Source organism: Gopherus evgoodei, chromosome 10 (assembly GCF_007399415.2).
Source record: "Gopherus evgoodei ecotype Sinaloan lineage chromosome 10, rGopEvg1_v1.p, whole genome shotgun sequence".
NCBI lineage: Eukaryota > Metazoa > Chordata > Testudines > Testudinidae > Gopherus > Gopherus evgoodei.
The window spans coordinates 20,321,589-20,341,887 of NC_044331.1; the positions used below are offsets into that span (position 1 = coordinate 20,321,589).

General features: G+C 42.2%; 1 protein-coding gene across 2 annotated transcripts in view; it reads left to right on the forward strand.

Annotated features, from left to right (window-relative positions):
* The window catches only part of LOC115659097 (NAD(P) transhydrogenase, mitochondrial-like), an 81,362-nt gene that overhangs the window by 29,933 nt on the left and 31,130 nt on the right, over positions 1-20,299 (forward strand). For both annotated transcript variants that reach the window (XM_030578891.1, XM_030578890.1), the window contains 8 exons: positions 5,379-5,608; positions 6,376-6,593; positions 12,044-12,131; positions 14,395-14,483; positions 15,194-15,381; positions 15,717-15,850; positions 18,176-18,367; positions 19,668-19,821. In XM_030578891.1, coding sequence (XP_030434751.1) covers positions 5,379-5,608; positions 6,376-6,593; positions 12,044-12,131; positions 14,395-14,483; positions 15,194-15,381; positions 15,717-15,850; positions 18,176-18,367; positions 19,668-19,821 — 1,293 coding nt within the window. The remainder of the gene's footprint in view (positions 1-5,378; positions 5,609-6,375; positions 6,594-12,043; positions 12,132-14,394; positions 14,484-15,193; positions 15,382-15,716; positions 15,851-18,175; positions 18,368-19,667; positions 19,822-20,299) is intronic.

Consider the following 20,299-nt stretch of genomic DNA (forward strand, 5'->3'; position numbering starts at 1 on the left):
TAATAAGCTAAATACTCCCTTCACCCATATCCCTACCCTGCAGAAGGGAATGTAGTCTGATAGCTAATCACACAGAGATATTCTCGTTCTTGGTCTTGTGAGTTTGTAAACATGCTTTGGGCCAAGGTGCATGGGTATACAAAGACATTTCTATTGTGAAGACATATTCTACTCCTCCTCCCCATGGAATCGAAAGAAAAGATTGCAACTTTCTTAAAAGCACCTAAGAAATATGTAACTATTAAGTGTGTAACTAATGCCCACAGTGTGCATCCTGTTTAATTACTGTAAAGGAGATTCTTAGCCAGGTGATATTCTGCATACAAGCAGAGCTGTACTTAGAAAGTTAGGTTCCAATAGAGAATCTTTATGCAGGACAAGTAGCAAGTGAAAAATGAACCTGGTTACACCACAAATCCTAACTTAATACTGTGTGTATCTTATATCAGAGGGGTAGCCATGTTAGTCTAGATCTGTAAAAGCAGCAAAGATCCTGTGGCACCTTATAGACTAACAAAAGTTTTGAAGCATGAGCTTTCGTGGGTGAATACATGCATCCGACTTCTGTTAGTCTATAAGGTGCCACAGGACTCTTTGCCACTTGTGTATCTTATGAAACTACTGGGGAGGATCAGGGCTGGTGCAACCCATTAGGCGACCTAGGTGGTCGCCCAGGGTGCTAGCATTTGTGGGACGGCATTTTGGGTCCTTCAGCGGCGACTGTGATGACCAGATCTTTGGCCGCCCCGGTCGTCATCGGCATTTAGGTGGAGGGAGCTGGGGCAGGGGGGCACCGGGAGGGCCTCCTGCAGCAAGTGTGGGGTGGCAAGGTATGCAGGGGAACCGCTCCCTGCCCCAGCTCACCTCTGCTCCGCCTCCTCTCCTGAGCACGCCACCCCGCTCTGCTTCTCTCCCTCCCAGGTTTGCAGCGCCAAACAGCTGATTGGCGCCGCAAGCCCAGGAGGTGGGGGAAGTGGAGCGGCGACGGCGTGCTCGGGGAGGAGGCGGAGCAGAGGTGAGCTGGGGTGTGGAGCTGCCACATGGCTCCCCGGGCGGCGGAGAGCTGCTATGGGGGGTGCGCATCAGGGCAGGGGGAAGGAGCTGCCGCAGGGGGTGCCTTAGGGCGGAGGGCTGCCACAGGGATCGCGGGGGAGAGGGGCACAAGGTGGAAGTTTCACCTAGGGCGTGAAACATCCTTGCACCAACCCTGGGGAGAATTATATAGCAGCCACAGTATGTGTTTATCTGAGCAAGGGCTGTACAGTGTACTATGAACAAGTTCTCTTCTTCTGCCCCATTCTTGGTACTGGATATATTTTAACAAAACAAAGAAAGTTAAAACTAACCAGGGATTTTAGGGATACTATTAAATAGCTACATGAGTTGGGTATGTCTGTAGTTCTGCAGAGCAGATTAGATTGTGGCAGTTGCATTTGCATTCATAAATCTCCAAAAGAAACTACCGCTTCCAGGAAGACTTGGAGGTTGTCTGGTACGGGCTGTCTTCTTCTAATGCTGTGAAAGATGGCTGATATACTGAACCAAAAGCACTCCTTATAGGGTTTCTGTTTTTTATCTCCCCAAAAATATTTTGTCATCTGTTACAGTCAGCGCTCTATGTATGTTGCTGCTCTGATCTGAGTTTCCATATATGCCGATATATGCATCACAGTATAACATGTCAATGCAAGAGCACGCATGATGTGGCATAACACATTAGAATATACATTTTATCACAAAATGGCCATTTTTTGATTACTGTATTTCATGTTACAGTTGGATACATTGGTGTATATTATATTACCCAGTGGCTTTAGGGCCTTGGTATGGGCTATTAGTTGTAGGTTCAGCACCTTGGAAGAATATTTCCATGGCATTTTTAGGAGCGAGTTTGCCCACCCTAACCTGTGATTTCCTACTGAAGCAATTGTTATGTCCTGTTAAATAGATTAGAGGTGGACCTATGTTTCTTCCCTAATTCTTTAGTCTGTGATCTGGTTGTTTGTCTCAGTGCATAAATCTCTCATATAAATTCTATTACCCCATTCTGTCACATGACCAGTCATGACTAATGATCAGAGTAGGAAGCAGGCCTAACGGTTAGGGCAGGAGTTGGTAACCAGGAATTGAAGCCCAGGGTCAGAACCAGAGTCAGAGACCAGATGTCAGAACCAAGAGTCACAGCTTAAGTCAGAGGTCAGGAATCAGAACCCAGAGTCAGAACCAGGTTACCTTGAGTGGGACGAGGCAGGAGTGGGGTGGAACAGGGAAGAAGCAGAACTAGAACGAGTCCTGGGAACAAGCAGGCACAGGAGCTATCACAGCCATGTAGGGTTGCCAGGCATCCGGTTTTCAACCGGAACGCCCATCGAAAAGAGACCCTGCTGACCAGGCCGTGAAAAGTCCAGCTGTGATACAAGCATGTTACTGCTTCTGGGAACCACCTGAGGTGAGCGCTGCCTGGATCCCGCACCCCAAATCCCCACCCTGGCCCCCTCCCACATCCAAACTCCCTCCCAGAGCCCACACTCCCTCCACACCCCAACCCCCTGCCCCAGCCCAGAGCTCCCTCCTGCATCCCAAACCCCTCATCTCGAGCCTGCACCCCCCGCCGGAGTCCTCACCCTCCTGTGCCCCTGCCCCAGCCCAGTGAAAATGCGTGAGTGAGCGAGTGTGGGGGAAAGCGAGCAATGGAGGGGGAATGGAGTGAGCGGGGGTGAGGCCTCAGAGAAGGGGTGGGGCAGGGCCATGGTCTCATGGAAGGGTTTAGTTTTCTGCAAATAGGAAGTTAGCAAATAGTTTTCTGCAAATAGGAAGTTCCTATATCCATGAGCAAGTGCTTTGAGCGGCTGCTGGGCTTAAGAACCAGTCTGCTGACTCTTTCAGTCAATCAGGCAGTGTAGCTAATCTGGTAGCCTACTACAGGTCAACTGTGTTCGTTAGGTTGCCCAGAAACTGGCTTTGCTGCCGGCCCTGATTCCTGACACATTCAATCTCTCTTCAATAAAGCCTGGGATGTCTGCATAAATTCTTCTACTTTCTGCCTACACACTTTTCCAGTACTAAGAGCTGTACATACACGCAATGAAATGTTCATATACCAAGAATCTTTGTTCAAATGTATTTCATCTATAAATATTCTTTCTCAGTAGTGTACTCCACCACCTATGTGTGGCAGGGGGAATGCTGGAAAAATATTCTTGCAGAGGCATCTAAGCCCCTTTGCATGTGTACTAGTGAACACCAGTTTGAGATGAAACTGCAAAATAATCCCAAAATCTAAAATCAAGTATTCTAATGCTAAATGATTGTCCCTTTGAGAAATATAGTATGCCTCCATTTTAGTATAATGCCACATTTCCGTAAGCTCATTCTCTGACTCACTGTCTCTACGTATATTTCTTCTTTCACAGAGGGCTTTCTGAAGCACAATGCCTCCTGGAGTGGGGCAACTTACACACCACCCCTTGCTCAAATTTGTGCCTAAGGGCACCATCTAACCTCACTGGGCGAACTTACTTGAGTGAGGCGAGCAGGATGGAGTTCCAGATGATTATCTTCTGTGCCATATCGATTTCCTATGTCATACTAATTTAACCCATGCCTGTGTTGGATTTTTGCTTTGGCTGTAATGATTCTCTCCTCTCGGTACACTTACAAACACTTTCATTGTGTTCTTTATTTATATCATCCCGTAGTGACTTTTTTGTGTGAGTCAAATATAAATGCTATTCACTGCTCTTTTCTTTTGCTTGGGATTTTTTTATAGTCATTCCCTGCTTGTGTACAGCTTTGCATTAATATCACACCTTTTAAGCAAAATATTGGCTCTGCACTGAATAGATTTATTTAGAATGTTCTTACTAGAAATATCCTAGCCACATGTGTCAGCCCTGTCTGGGTAGCCTCACAGAGTGCAGTCTGCCACTGAATTGACAGTGTACATTTAGGCAAACACATGTTTAAGTTTGTGCATCTACATTAGTTATTAATGTACAGCTTGCGTATTACCAGTTAAATTGTGGAGTCACAAAGTTTCAGGGACTTGCACCATATTAACCCCATGTGACCCCACAGGCGTGTATGATCTGCTTTGATGTGAATGATGTGTAAGGAAGAGTTCTGGGCTGCAGAAACACAAGTGATGTAAGATGATGGAGGAATGGGGAAAGGATTTTACTCTAGTCAACTAGCTTAGGGCCAGAGCTTGGTCCCACTGATGTCACTGGGAATTTTGTCATTGTGTTCAGTGGGATCAAGGTTTGGCTCATAGTGCTCAGCCCTGCAAGGTGCTGGGCTTCCTGTGAAGTGTTCAGTGCACTCAACTCCCAGTGGGGCTTGGTGTTCAGGACCTTACAGGATTGAGCAGTAAGAATTAAATTCACCCCTGTGCATAGGATCAGCACCAGCTTGCTTCACCACTGTAATCCTGTCTTGAGGCTTTAAATGGGATTTAAGTGGTACATATTCCTTGTGTTGCTCCACCACCCCACTGCCACATGAGGTAATTTTAACCTAAAAGGCCCAATCTAGCTCCATTGAAGTCAATCGGAAAACTCCCATTGACTCAGTGGCAACAGGATTCGGCACTATATAGACGACAGTTTATGGCCTGATTCTGAGAACATTTATTAATTGAGCACTGTGCCTACTACTGTGAATGCTGGCTGGATCAGACCCTTCAAAATCTGCAGTCATAGCCCTTGGACTGTTTCACAATATGTCCTTGCCTCTTCGTCAACAAGCACAGTTCTCTCATATACGAAGCCAGGAAAAACAAAACTTCCTCTCCTAATGCTGCTGTCTTGTTTTTGGTTTTTCCACCTCATGTGTGAGTGGAGTTGAGGTTGTCACTTCATTGGTTGTGGTCAATTCCACACCTTTTTTCAGAGTAAACAACATGAAAACTTGTGTAAGCAGTATCCCAGCCAAGGCTTTTATAAACCAAACTTTAATTTGCTATTCTTTTGGCATCCATGAATGTGTTTGTGTGACCCTGTGGGCTGGCTGTGGAAAGATGCACTATAAAAAAGTTAACAGCAGAATGTTTCATCTGGTACATTCTGTGTCAATTACAAAAAACACAGACCGAGTCCTGTCACCCTTCCTCATGCAAGTACTCCCACTGAGGTCTCTAACTCGGACTATTTGTGTGAATAAAGACTACTCATGGGAGTAAAGGTTTACAGGATTGGGTCCCTAGGCTGGGATTTTTAAGGTGTCTAATGGAGTTAGGCACTCCAGTCCTATTGACTTCCATTGAGAATTGGATGCTGAAATATCTTTTGTGCCTTTGAAACTCTCCCCCTTATTCCACAAACAACCACTCAACAAATATGAACTGGGAAAAATAACAATTTTCCTTTATTTTTACATAGGAATTCGCTACAAGGATCTAGTTGTGGGTATCCCCAAAGAAACATACAAAAATGAGAAGCGAGTGGCACTCTCTCCTGCTGGTGTCCAGGCCTTAGTTAAACAAGGCTTCAATGTGCAAGTGGAACATGGAGCTGGTGAAGAAGCAAAGTTTTCTGATGAGCAATACCAAGCTGCTGGAGCAGAAATCAATGACTTGAAAACTGTATTTGGCTCAGATATTGTTTTAAAGGCAAGTTTAGCATCTGACATGAATCATATATATTTATTCCAGTGACAGTATGCAAAAGTCAGAAGAGAGAGAGAGACTTGATTTTAAGAAAATCAGAATTTCAGCATGAAATCAAATCAATAGAACAATTTATCTATGGCATTAAATCGTCTGATAAACACAACCTTATATGTGTCCAGTAATATAGTTGGTACGATATTTGTATCAACAGCTTTTGCAGCAATAACAGCTTCACAGATATTAGGCATGTATTGTATTTCTGTTTTTTGATGGGAGAGTTACGTTTCTGATATTGCTTGATATATACCCCTGTTCACACCAGCTGTGGTATGATTGTTGGCGTTCTGTTCCATCCCAGATAATGTAAATCACTTACTTGCTCAATGGGATGAAGGGTCTTTGACATAAATGCATTTAACCCATTTTTGTTTACTACCATTGATCTAAAGCCCTGGTTCTTCATCAGAATCTGCTACCTCTAGACCAGCGTTTCTCAGCCTTTTTGATACCAGGGACCGCCTTGCTGCCTTCCTAAACTGTGTCAGGGAGATCTCAGGGACTGGTATCGGTCCATAGACTGCTTGTTCAGAAACACTGCTCTAGAACAAGGACACAGGGATCTGCGTTACGGACATGGGGGCTTAAGACAAAAGATTTCATGTGTTTTATTAATCCTAAATTCAGTTTCCAAAAGCTTAATTTAAATCATCAGACTGAACTTTTAATTAAAAAAGTAAAATGTGTGGTATGTTTTGTGTCTGTCTAAGGTCAGAGCCCCAGGTTTTAATGAAGTGCTGGGAGTGCACGAGGCTTCTTTGCTCAAGGAGAAAGCAACACTTGTCAGCTTTATCTACCCTGCTCAGAACCCAGATCTCCTAGGCAAACTTGCTCAGCGCAAAGCCACGGTCTTGGCAATGGACCAAGTTCCTCGAGTCACTATTGCTCAAGGATATGATGCTTTAAGCTCGATGGCCAACATTGCAGGGTGAGGATATGGAATACGAATTTTATTGCATGAATGTCATTTTTGTAATTGAAGGCATCCGGTGTAGCCTTGTGTCTATTTATTCCTGTGAGCACAGTTCTACATGTGATTTTACATAACCATGTTCTCTGTTGCATGCAGAGGGAAAATAGCGTAGTTCTGGCTACTCCATTGCCTGCTGCTCTGCTGGGCTATGGGGGCTCCAGAAGAATAGATAGAGGCTTGGCTAGCTCTCCTGTGGCTCCTCTCTCCTCCACAGACACCCAGGGCAGTCCAGAAGAGGAGAAAAGAAGGAGAAGCTGGCAACCAGTTACAGTTCTCTGATTCTCTGTCCCAGACCTGTCGGAGGTTGGAGCAGCAAACCCCCAGTCTGCTGTAACCGGTGCCAGCTGAATATGGTCCTCAAGGGACCATACAGCAGCTAGGAGGAACTGGAGCACAATGTGCTCCAGATTCTCCCTTCCCATCCCTTGCCTGCCCTCTTTACCAGGACTGTAGAGAGCAAGGTACAAAGGGTATAGAATCTGCCCCCAAAGTATTGATTACGGCCCCTTTACATTCTGGCACTCAGGCCAAGAAGGTTGGACACTATTGATTTAGGGCCATGAGGACTGTAGGTTGGACACTGCCAGCTTTTAAAATGGTGTGTTTCCCTTGTTATGTAAATGCCAGTGCCTTAAAACTGTGCTGCTTTCGATCTCAGATTGACAATACATAAATTGTCTTAGAACTATGCTTATTGCAGGTGGGTAAGAAAAATTATTTCGATCAATCCGCTGTAACACATGTGGTTCTAAATACCATTGACTCTGTGATAAATGTACTCTTATATTTGGCATAGCTTTAACATACCAGTTTTTATTGTTTTTCCATGATTCTCTTTCACACAAATGAAGCTGAAACACAAGATCCTTTGTATGGAAAGTGTATTGATAGGAATATGCAAACTTCACTTTCCTTAGTTTTATATCTGCCACTTCAAATTATCTTTGAAGTTGCTGTGCTACTCTGAGGACTGACACTAGGGGTTGCATGAACTGGGCATTCCATATGAAAATATCACCTTTACAGAGGCTTTTAACCTCTGACAACCTGAGTCACCAGCATCTCCCAGCTCGTCTTGAACCCCACTTCTACATGGCATCACACTGTGCTACTAGCCAAACCATCAAGATCAATTGCCATTCAGCAGTATACACATTTGGAATCAATTCAGATTTGGAACTGATTTCAAAGTCATTTAGATTTAGGTAAGGAACTCGTTAAAAAAAAAGCACAACAAACTAGCTTAAACATTGGACCAATTATTTACATACATAAGCTACATATTGAAATGGTTTAAAATCTGAACCAATTAATCTCAAACAGAATCAATTTGGTAAAGATACCAAACACATTTAAGTGCTTCATTGGATGAGGAATTTTCCTCACCATTTGCTGGCTTTCTCACCGCGGAAAATTTAATTCAGAAGATATTTGATAAAGCTTTCTCACTGCCTATTAGCCATGACATCATTGCATTCCCCTGTAAAAGTATTGAGTGAATATAGTCCTTTAATTTTAGTGTCTTCCGCAACGTTGAGTAGGGAAATATTATGCATTTGTTCTTCCCTCTTTGTGTCTCCAGGAGCTTTAAAATGCTCTTCTGTTGGGAATATAGAGAAAACACTAAAGAGTCGTCATCACTATGTCAGACATTTGTGCCCACTTAAATTCACACTTAGCTATCAACATGTCTGAATGGGTCATCCCAAACCAAAAAGAGACAAAACAAAATCACTCTTCCTTTCTCTTCCCCTGGGTGAATATTCCTTCAAAATGCTTCCCAGGAGTCAGCTGTTCAAATACCTTGTCGATGAGTAAACAGTGAGTTAAACTTCAGTGGGAAATTGTGCCAAACCTTTACTTGACACAAGGTAGAATTCTTCTTTTTAAATCCTAAAGAATTTTTAAAAAAACATTTACAGCTAATGATGTGCCAAACTGACATCATTATTTTTCCAGGGACAAGAAGAGAGTGACATCTTTGTGCCATTTCAACCCTTTACTCTTTTCCTGTCAGGGCCAGCAATGATGCCCAGCAGTGATTGTTGTTCTCTGTGACACTTGTTTATTTGTAAATGGATGGAGATAATCATCCAGGTTCCTTCATGTAGACCACAGACTAGCCATCAGATGCTGACCATTTTTGCTAATCTGGATCAGATTAAAAGCAATGATTAAAAAGAGAGAGAGAGCCCATATCCAGTTATCAGACTCCAGATCTGACCACTTTCCAAGTGCACTCCACCTATGGTGCTGGTTACAAAAAAGATTGGTTTATCCCCAGTCCAACCCTCTGTGCACTAGTAATGCAATAGGAAAATATACACTCCAGAAAACTAGTAGAGGATGCTTAGCTGATGCATTTACCAGGAACAGTGGCTTCAATGGAACATGATTTGCCAACCCGTATGTGGGGAAATGCATATTAATCCCTTTAAAATGGCATAGGAATGAGTTCTTGGCCCTCCTGAATCATCCTGCCTTGCACCAGAACTGATTTTATGTTTGTGAATGCTGAGACAAACTGATAAAAGTGTCAGTTTGAATGAAAACAGAACAAGCTGTCAAGTTAATCAAACACAATTCATACCTGAGTCATGCAGCCACGTGATTTTTTTGTCATGTCCCGCACGGTGAGTTGGACACTCTTACTGATTCCCTGGACTTTCCATCATTTATTGTAAACAGGAAATACTTTATAATTATTCATTTCCAAGACTGGTTCATTCCACGTGCACTATTTTTCTCCTTATGCCGTCAGAGGGAAGTGCGGTTATATGAATCACGTCTCATGTATTCAGCTCCAATGCTGCTAAGGAGGAAAAAATTACAAGCAATGATAATGTCAGCACAGTCAATATTGTTTGTCTTTGCAGAGCCATAAACAACATCATGAGGATATTTTTTAAAAGGTCTTGCTGACAGCTCTGGTAAATGTAAGCAATCAGGGTACAGAGATGAATAGTATTTTCCTGTTAAACACACGCTATCTCTGTCTTTTAGCCTGTAAAACTGTTTAATTAACCTAGTGTCAAAACCTCTGATTTCCCTCCAATAGACTAACACAGGGCTTAAAACATGTCTTCATTTTTATACAGTCTGCTCTTAAAATATTTGTATTTAACGTTCATCCACCCCTTTATTTACCCTAAGCCCAAAATATATTTAGATTCACAAGAAGCACACAACCACAAAAAGGGAGCAGAGAGCATTCCACACTGGAGGATCAATTTTTGCTTTAATACAGAAAGTATGCACATAAAAAAGTTATTCTTTGGGCAATTTCTACAAAAGCCTGGATTGTAAATGATGGTCCTTTTAGGACAGCTTGAGTTTAAGCATTGAACAGTTTAATGGGGCCAAACACAGCTCTCAATGGGTGTAAGTCAAAGCAGAATTTGGCTCATGGGATCATACATGCATGCAGCATTTAGCAGGAAGCATCCGTTAGAATCCAGTGGGCATATCCTCATATAATCAATTTTCCTGCCCTTGCTTACCTTGGGCATTAGCATGTCTCAGTCTCCCCAATCTTTCATGTCTATTTACTGGGTGAAAGCCTGACTCCATTCAAGCCAACAGGGCCAAGCTTTCATCCACTCTATTACTCAATTCTAGAGATGCTCTCCCCCAGAATAACTCCTTTGCAGTATCACATGGTACTGACAATGGGCCATCTTCTGTGCCATCTTACACACCAGTGGAGTCAAGAGGGTTACACAGTGTGCACTTAATGTACATTTGGATTGCTGACTTTGAGATAGTCACATGTATTCAGTAATCGTTTAGGCTAAATGGGTGTTTCTCCAGTTCCATGCTTAGTTTTTGAATATAACCTTTTTGTGCCTAATCATGGAGGTTTGCTTTAGGTTTTGTTGGTGCTGTTGAATCTGTCACATGATCAGCCACTCCAAGCACCTCAGTGAAACCATATGAACCTTTGTGTAGTTTGGCCTTGTTCACATTCACCCTCAAATACCAAAGAGCACTAACTAGTCCATAGTGGACTGAAAATCTTTAGTTTACAAAAAGCCATTTTTGAGTTACTGGAAAGCTGCAACACTTCTAAAACTGCCAATTGCTCTTCCTTTTGTCCCCCAATAGCTGTTAAGAGAAACAGTTTCAAAATTAAAGCCAAAATTCCATCATAGACTATTTGTTGGTTTCATTCTGAGCTGCATTCTCCCAGTTTAGCCATCTAAAGATTAAAGATGGGTCTGTGCCACAAAGTTTTTGTATCTGAAACTTGGATCCAAACTTCCTTAAGTCTGGGCATATCTGGCTCCTAGGACTGAGGTCACGCCCTACAAGCTCGACCCTGTAAGATGCTGAAGGTTTTCTGAGAAATACTGAGTTTCTTTTGTGAAAGCTGAGGGAGCTGGCACCTCTTAGGAAGCATTCAGCATCGTGCAAAACCTGCTAGTGGTGGGATGAGTCTCCGCGTTTGAATCCTGATCCTAATCACAACTTTCCTGAAGCTAATAATGGGTATCCAGATCTGGGGAGTTGCTTTGGGGCCATCTTTGCTGAAAGTAATGGTTGATGTAGCAAGGATACACTTAGGCAGCTTCATGCTGGTTAGTACTGCTAGGCAACAAAAATTTGAAGCCACGGACAGAATTTTAATGATGTTTGCTGGGCCACCTCCTGTTCTCTGAACAAAGAACAATAAGTTGAGAGGTTTTCTGAACAGCAGTTAACTGGGAAAGATAAGTTATGAAAGAATGTTAAGGAAACTCATAACTATGGGTGCAGCACACACACTTCATTTGCAAAGGAAGTGTGCTGTTCAGCTCATTTTCCATTTCAAGCTGTGTTTAAATGATCCCTGTTTAATTTGTTTAATGAAGAAACCCCTGTGCTCTGCATTCTAGAAGTAACAATAGCTTGGCCTGCATTCTACCTGCAAGGCCATATGCATGGATGCCCCAGGCCCATTAAAGCATAAACCTTACCGCTTCACCCAGAGGTGGTTTTTGTTTTGTTCTGTTTTTTCAAGAAAAGTAAAAATACTGTAACCATAATAAGCATTTTATTTATGCCATGAGTCCACGCCCTTGGTACGCATTCCTTTCCCAGCGATAGTCCTCCATCAGACATTCACTTTAAAAGAGTGTTACAAACCACTGGTATAAATTGTTATGACATCTGAATGTATTTTTTCATTTAGCAGATGTATTGGTTTAAGATGTTCAGTAACCGTTGTTTGTTTTGTGGGGTTTCTATTGATTATGTCATTGATTTGGTTTGCATATTTGTCTGAAGGGTTTTGGCCCAGCTGTGTGTGGTACCCAGGAAGGTACAGTACCTAATGGTACCTTTAGCATAGTTATCCTTATTCTTTGTCTGCAGAGGCTTTGCTGCATTGCTGCAATGTGGTTTTTTTTTTAATTCGCATTTTCTAGGTACAAGGCTGTAATCCTGGCAGCTAATCATTTTGGTCGATTTTTTACTGGTCAGATAACAGCAGCTGGAAAGGTGCCTCCTGCAAAGGTATGGATTGTACAGATGAGATGTGTGGAGTAAAATTCTGTATGGAGTGTCCTGACTGACAGTGTAGTCAGGGAGTGCAGCTCTACCATATGACCTTTCTAGGAAATCTAGGATATAGCGATTACAGTTCCCTTTACTGCAATTTTATTTGTACTAAGGCCGGATTGTACCTGTTCCTTACATGGGTGGGTGGGGCATAAGGAGCCTTCCCCCCACATGTGCCCCCTCCCCCGCTGCCCCGGAGACCGGGTATAATTGCAGTATCTGAGTTCTCCAGATTGCAGAGACTGCTCTCCACTAGAACTTCCTAAGGCACTAGCTTTCCCAAAGGGGGCTGGGTGGAAACAGGGCCACTTCCAGAGCTGGATGGCTGCTGCACTGATTATTCACAGCAATCCCATGTGGGGGTGGTGCACTGGGTCCACTTTTTCTGTGTGGGTAGGAGCTCTCAGAACTCCTTCTGGAGAGGTGCAGCTCCACAGTGCCCCAAGCACAGGTCTATGCCTAATATGGCTGATAGCAGGCCAAATTCTGCTCTCCTCTACACAAGTGCAATGCCTCTGAGGTGAAAGGGAGTTGTCTACACTGCACTGTCATTGGTAAAACTTTTGTCCGTCACGGGTGTGAAAAAAACAACCCCTGACTGACAAAAAAGTTTTACCGACAAAAAGCACCAGTGTGAACAGCACTTTGTTGTTGGGGGAAGATCTCCCACCGACAAAGCTACTGCTCCTCATTGGGGGTGGTTTTATTTTTTCGGTTGGAGAGCTCTCTTCTGCTGACAAAGAGTGACTACACTGCATACCTTACAGTGGCACTGCTGTAGCAGCACAACTATGCCACTGTAAGGTGCATAAAGTAGATATGGCCTTAGAGGAGAACTTGGCCCCAGTTCTGTTCTAACTTGGCTTTTCGAAGCATTTTGGCAAATGTTTGATCATATGAAATCATTTAAGTGCCACAAATGCATTTAATCACATCACGCCTAGAGACAGATATTCATGAGGTTTGTGTTTGTTTGTTTAAGGAAAATAATCCCCCAACAGAATATGTTATTCACCAAGGGACTGATACCCATTTCAATAGGAGTTGAAGTTTACGTTACATTCTGAGGGCAGAATTTTATCTATAAAAGAGATGGGCAAACTAAGGCCAACTGGCCACATCCGTCCCATGGGACCCTACTGCCCAGCCCCTGAGCTCCTAGCCTGGGAGATTAGCCCCCGGCTCCTCCCCTGCCTCAGCTCACTGCGCCACCGGTGTAAAGCTGTGGGCAGCGGGGCTGCAAGCTCCTGCCAGGCAGTGCAGCTGCAGAGCCCGGCCTGACCCAGTTCTCTGTGCTGCGCGGTGGCGTGGCTGGCTCCAGCCGGACAGTGCAGCTGCCTGTCCTGGTGCTCTGGGCAGCGTGGCTGTAGCGCCACCAGTCACTGGTGCTCCAGGCAGCATAGTAAAAGAGCAGGAGGGTTCGGGGTGGTGGTCTGGGGGCAGGGGTGTGGATAGGGGTTGGGGCAGTCAGACGACGGGGAACAGGAGAGTTGAATGGGGGCAGGGGTTGGGGGGCAGTCAGGAATAAGAGGAGGGGTTGGATGGGGTGATGGGGGGCAGTCAGGGGTGGGGGGTCTGGGTGCGGTCAGGGGACAGGGAGGGGTGGATGTCCCAGGGGGCATCAGGGGATGAGGAACATAGGGGATTGGATGGGGCAGGAGTCACGGGGTGGTGGGGGTCAGATACAGGGCCAGGGTCAGGCCACACCTGGCTGTTTAGGGAGGCACAACCTCCCCTAACCGGCCCTCCATACAATTTCAGAACCCCGATGTGGCCCTCAGGCCAAAAAGTTTGCCTGCCCCTGGTCTATAACATCCATCTGGAGAAAAGCCAGACTATAACAGAGCAAAGCATTTAAATAGCTGATTAAATCAGGCCTATTTCCTCCACCACCAATGCTCCAAAGTGAACATTTGAGTCATACTGGTGTAGGAAGATCAACCCTATTCATGTTTTGTTTCACTTCAGGGTTTAAATAGCTAACCATTTTCTACCTGATCTTATTTTGTATATATCACACCTTGTGCAGGTGGTTATTTAAGTACTTACATAGTTCTGGTAAGGTTTGAAAGTTCCTTAAAGTACTTACATTTAGTAGCATCAGATGCTCTTGTAACTTCAAGTGCTTTTGAAGATAAGGGATGTAATACACCGGCATGGAGTGGGGGTAGGAAACAGAATACACTTTGCTCACTCTCCATATGTTTGATCTCTCTAGATGTTGATAATTGGTGGTGGCGTGGCTGGGCTTGCTGCTGCAGGAGCTGCCAGAGCAATGGGAGCCATTGTCAGGGGATTTGACACCAGGTAGGGTAAGAAATACCAGTTTAGATTCTAAAATACTGTACTTAAGTTTGTATAAAACATCCTGGGCAAAATCCTGCTCTCGGTTACAGTAGTGAAATTCCCTTTGAAACTAATGTCTCAAATTCATCTCTGGTGTAAGACCGTGAAGTGAGCATGCAGAACAGCCAATGAACACATGCGGTATGGGTATACTGGTACACAAATTCTCTGCTTGCACATGTGCCCCAGGCTTACACACATTCAAGTTGGCTGCATTCAAGTCCGAGATCTAGTTTGGATCAAAATCCCACTTGCAGGATAATGCAAAATATTATCATTTAGATATGGAAAAAGCCTAATAGTACAGCTGCATATGATATATAACTGATTTTTTTCCAATTCACTGGTAGTTTATTAAGTTCTTGAAGTCTTGATTCAATTAGAAAGTTTAGAAGAAACTAAGATACCGCTTAGTAATTATGTCCAGGATCCTGAGAGGAGAACCAGAAACCCTGAATTCAGAGTGGTTCTGCTTTGGTGCAGAGCTTTGCTCATGCAAAATTAGAGCCTATGTTGTGTTTCTTTGCTGTAAATTAATGTAACAGAGTTTGCGAACTGCTGTCATCTTGCAACTGGTAATGTAATCATGCGATGTCTGCCTTGATAAAATAGCAAACTGCAATAATCCAATATCTAGTCCAATATCTGTCATCTCGGTACTTTGCATGCAGGCTGCCAGCACTGGAGCAGTTTAAATCCCTTGGAGCAGAACCTCTTGAAGTGAATATTGCTGAAACTGGAGAAGGTGTTGGAGGCTATGCAAAAGAAATGTCTAAAGAATTTATTGAAGCAGAAATGGCATTATTTGCCAAACAGTGTAAAGAGGTGGATATTCTTATTAGTACTGCCCTTATACCAGGTAAGGTGCAGCTTTATGATTATTGCAGACTTAAATATATGTTCCTATGAACATTTCCAGATTAGTGATATGAATACAGTTAGACAGTCAATAGCAATTATGGATGAATAAAGGCTTCAGGTTTGGGCTCCAGTTAATATTTATTTCATGGATTAGAATGTCTTCTTTTGAATTGTCTAGTTTTAGTATGATTAGTATTTTATTATTTATTTCCAGTAGCACCCACAATGTACTACATGTTTTCTTTGCACATCTTCAGTTTCTGTGGTAGAATCTTGTCATATACAATGATAACAATTAGTGGACTTTTACTTTTCTTTTTTAATTTGCAATAGGGAAAAAAGCCCCAATCCTAATCACTAAGAATATGGTAGAGTCAATGAAGGATGGATCGGTAATTGTGGATCTTGCATCTGAGGCTGGTGGCAATGTGGAAATAACTCATCCTGGAGAGCTTTATGTTCACAAGGTCTGTAGAATAAAAGCCAACGCTTATTAGAAATGGTTGAAGTGTATATAAAATTGAAACAATATTGCAATTGTCTGAAGAAACTAAAAAGTAATAAATGTTCTAGTAACAAAGAACTGGCCATGTTTCCTTGAAGCCATTGCATGTCTGTCATGAATACTTACTATTGTGTGGCAGGATAATAAAGCAGTGTCTTTCACTTCACAAGTAATGAAACCACAAATTGGAATACTGTCCAGACACCATTCCATCTTTGAAGATTTTATGCTTTGTGATTTTTATAAGCATGGTTACTGTGTTTTTAATAACCGTATTCATAAATGCCCTTAAATTCATCCCCAGAGCTTTACTAACAAAACAGTGGAGCTGTCCAAAGTCCAAGTATAGTAAAAGCAAAGGAAATTTGACTTAGAGGTTCATTTTATTTAATCACTTATAAAACTAAAAATGGTCAATTTCACTATTTTAAATATTGAGCCGTCAATTTTTACACAGAAAATTGCCATTTTTAGATGAAGTTTGATTTCAGCTGTTCAATGTAGAACTGTAAAATGATATAAAGGTGTAATTATATGTCTGTTGCTAAACCATATATTTAATCTGAATTGTTACAAAGGACCAGATTAAGGCACTTTTCCATAACTATCTTCCACTTCCCAGTATGGCCAGCCCCAAGACTACAAAAATCATAGAGTCAGGCTCCAGAAATAATGATGTGTAAAAATATTAAATATTGAGGGTTTTTTTATTTGCCTCCTGGTGTTGGAACATTTCGGGTTCATGTTTTCAAGTGTTTCTCTGCAGCCATAAGGGGTAGAAGCTTACTTTTTTCAGTGAAAGCTGAGATTCTGGTTGCAACGTGTTTCTAGCAGCTGGGGCTCTGTGAAATATGCTAAATATCATGAGACTCATGATAAAATTCTGAGAGTTGACAACATTGCCTACCTGTGCCGCTGGGCTCTCCAGGCTGGCCTAGCTGACTTCCCCTTTAAATTTATCTAAGGCTTATAATAAGACCTACTTAAACCAGCTGCTGGTTGGGCCTGGTTTGGGTTACTCCGCTGGGTTTATCTCCCAGTCCTGTGCTTAATAGGACTGGTTGGGAATTTGCCATCAAAATAATTTTCGATGGAAAATGTGGTATCTGCAAAATCAGTATTTCCCCTGTGAAATTTAGATCTCGCTGAACAGAGAGCAATGACAGACCACTGTCCCCTACCCACCTCCCATCAGAGGTGAGGTCTCTCTGTAATCCTCTCTAATTTTTTCCAAACTTCAGAATTTTGTACCTTTGTCTTTGAAAGGAACTGATGTTTGACGCCACTAGGGGTCACTGTGGCTTCACTGCAAGGTAGGCGCACAAAGCCCCCTGTAGGAGCCAATGGCTGTGCAAGCTGTTAGGATGGAATATACTAAATGAAAAATCAAAATGGGACATAGAGCCTTAATAGCATCATTAGAGCCTCCACAATATTCTAGACAGGGGCTAGTAGGCTGGGGCTGTGTTCTGGAAAGTCAGCTGCAAAGAGCAGTCCCATCTATGGTGTTTCAGTATTAACTTGCACTGATATTGTCCGTGGTTGTCATTCTTGAATATTATATCCTTTGCCTTACTCCTGAACATGTGTTGGAGCCAGCACCTGTGGCTACATATGGGATAAGTTGGCAGCTGCACAATCCAGATGGCTAATAATGGAATGCATTACAATGAGGATAAAAAAAAACCAAAAATTTAGGGCACAGCATCCAAGGTAGAGCATATGTAGTTGTTTTGAGAGTATAGGTTTAGAATTATTTTATTTTCATAATCCACATACTTAAGCTTTAATACTGTGAGATGTTGGTAAGGAAACTTTATCCTCCTCTGTGTGTTTGCAAAGAATAGAAAATGAAGGTATCTAAAACCATATCTTCCTTTTGGAACTAATTGGAGTGCAGTTAACCTGGGAAACATATTGTGCAATGTGATCTTTATCAGACAAACAAAAGGTGTTTTCAAACTTTAAAAAGTACTTGACTTCTTATTCTCAAAATAAGCACCATATGGTTCCCCAACTGGCCTCCCAGCCTGTTCGGTTTCTGGCTTGCTGACAAAATTGATTTTGTTGTTGTTGTTGTTGTTCAGACATCAGAGTAAGCTATTAGTTTTAAACGAGAGCCCTTAACTTGTAAAACAAAGCATTGGAAAGAAGAGTCTGCAGTAATATGTGAATCTGATTTACAAGCATTTGTAAAATATGCATCAGGTCTGTGGAGAACACGTGAAAAGTTTTCAAGATAATACATGAACAGGTTTGACATACATTTATTTTTCTTTCTCCTCAGGGTGTGGTTCTCATTGGTTATACAGATTTGCCAAGTAGAATGGCAACTCAGGCCAGTAGCCTGTATTCCAACAACATCTTGAAATTATTAAAAGCTATTTCTCCTGACAAAGAATATTTTCATTTTGAGCCAAAAGATAATTTTGATTATGGGACCATTGATCATGTCATTAGAGGAACCATGGTAATGAAGGTGAGTTTTAAGCTAATTTTTAAATTGCTGATAAATGGATATAAAAATGTATTCGGAAGGACATAAATGTTCCTGTTATCCAATCCAGGAAATCATCTCAATGGCTAGATCTTATAATATTCATAATGGTGCAATGCAGGCAGTTTATATTTTAAATGTTGCAAGCACTAAGATATTTAGGGGCAAAATACAGATTAATAAAAGTCTCAAATGAAAGCTGTGCCATCGATTTGGGATTCAAAAAAGAAGAATTCAGGATTGAGGATTGATCCATTAGCTCAGCAATTTGGGATATGAATTCAAGTGTCAGATGAGGTTTCTTGCTCTGGGATCAATATGTGCTGGGAACATAAGAGGATGTATTCAGCCAAGGAGTGAGATGGGCGGGTGAGAATGTGAGCTATGCATGGTTCTTGAAATAACGTTGGTTAGTGTTAACATTGGAAGGCTTTATTGACTAGAGCATGTTTCTGCGATGCAGTCACATCAGTGTGGGAGGAACAAGGGCACTGTTGCTTAATAATATTCTTCTGAAGCAGTAAAGTTCAACCCTCAGTGTATGGGAAGGAAAATGGGATAGACTGCAACCCCATACAACAGCCCCTCACCATCCTCCAGAGTCACCGTTTCATAAATCTGCTGCCCCTGTCACTGTGGGAGAAGTGGCAAGGAAACTGAACTGGCAATTAAATGACAATAAAGATCACTTGTATGTTGACTGAGATTTTTCCAAACAAGAGAAATTTCTTTGGATAGACTGATATTTTTTTGGCAGGGATGTTTATTTTGGATGGAATGTAGAGTAAGGAGTATTTCTGTTGATAAAGTGAATTCACAAGGATCCATATCTGCCTTTAGGTATCATTAGACCAAAGCATAGTCATGCACAATAATTAAATATCGGCAGGCTGAAACTAATGTTTGTCAGAGGAGTTGTTAGAGAGAAATGCAATAGACCTAAAAGATACCAGGCCAGATGCTGTGCTGCACCTCACGGGGCTGGAGAGGCCAAAGGTGCTTTTCACCACCAACTGAACGCAGCAATCGATGCTAATTTGCAGCCCTACGGTTATTTAATTAAAATATAGATTAAAACATTCTAATTTATTAAAACCAGGATCTTTACAGTAAAGTTATCTGTGCTCTTTCATCAGTGTAATAAAAAATAAATGCCAAATCCTGTATCTTTACTCATCTGAGTAATCCAACTCCTATGAGTATGTCATAGGATCAGACGCTAATATAATGGAGGGCAGATGCCATGGGAATCCATCATAGTCATTGTCTTGTTCTGTCACAGGAAGGTAAGAATTTATTTCCAGCACCTTTACCAAGAACAATGCCACCTTCTGTCCCTGCTAAACAAAAAACTGTGCAAGAACTAGAATCTGAGAAAAAAGCCTCCATCTCACCATTCAGAAAAACCATGACGTCAGCTGGAGTTTATACAGCAGGTAAAAATGATTCACCAAGAAAGATTTGGCTGCCCAATCCATTTTGTTTGCATTTCCTTCAGTCTGCATGGCATTTAAGCATAAGTCTTGCTAGGAATAAGTTGTATTTACTTAAAAATAAAACCAACTCCTGAACTGGAGCTATGCACAGTGTCTTAATACTGAGAAGTAGCAGAAAAGGTTAAATGATCTGCTAACTTAAGTAACTTTCCATGTGAATGAGAGGCTAGAAAATGGGAAAACGGTAGTAGGGTATAAGTTAGTTTTCTGATGTTCTGTGTTAGATCATTCCATACTTTGCATAACCAAGAAACTTGCCCTGCTAGTAACTGCATATATAATAAAGAGACAATATGATATCATGTATGGGCCAGATCCATAGCCCATTGATATTAATGACTCTAACTTCTAAGAGTTTGGGATCAGGCTTTTAATGCACTATATATTTCCAAATGTCATTGCCAGTGCTCTGGTTATT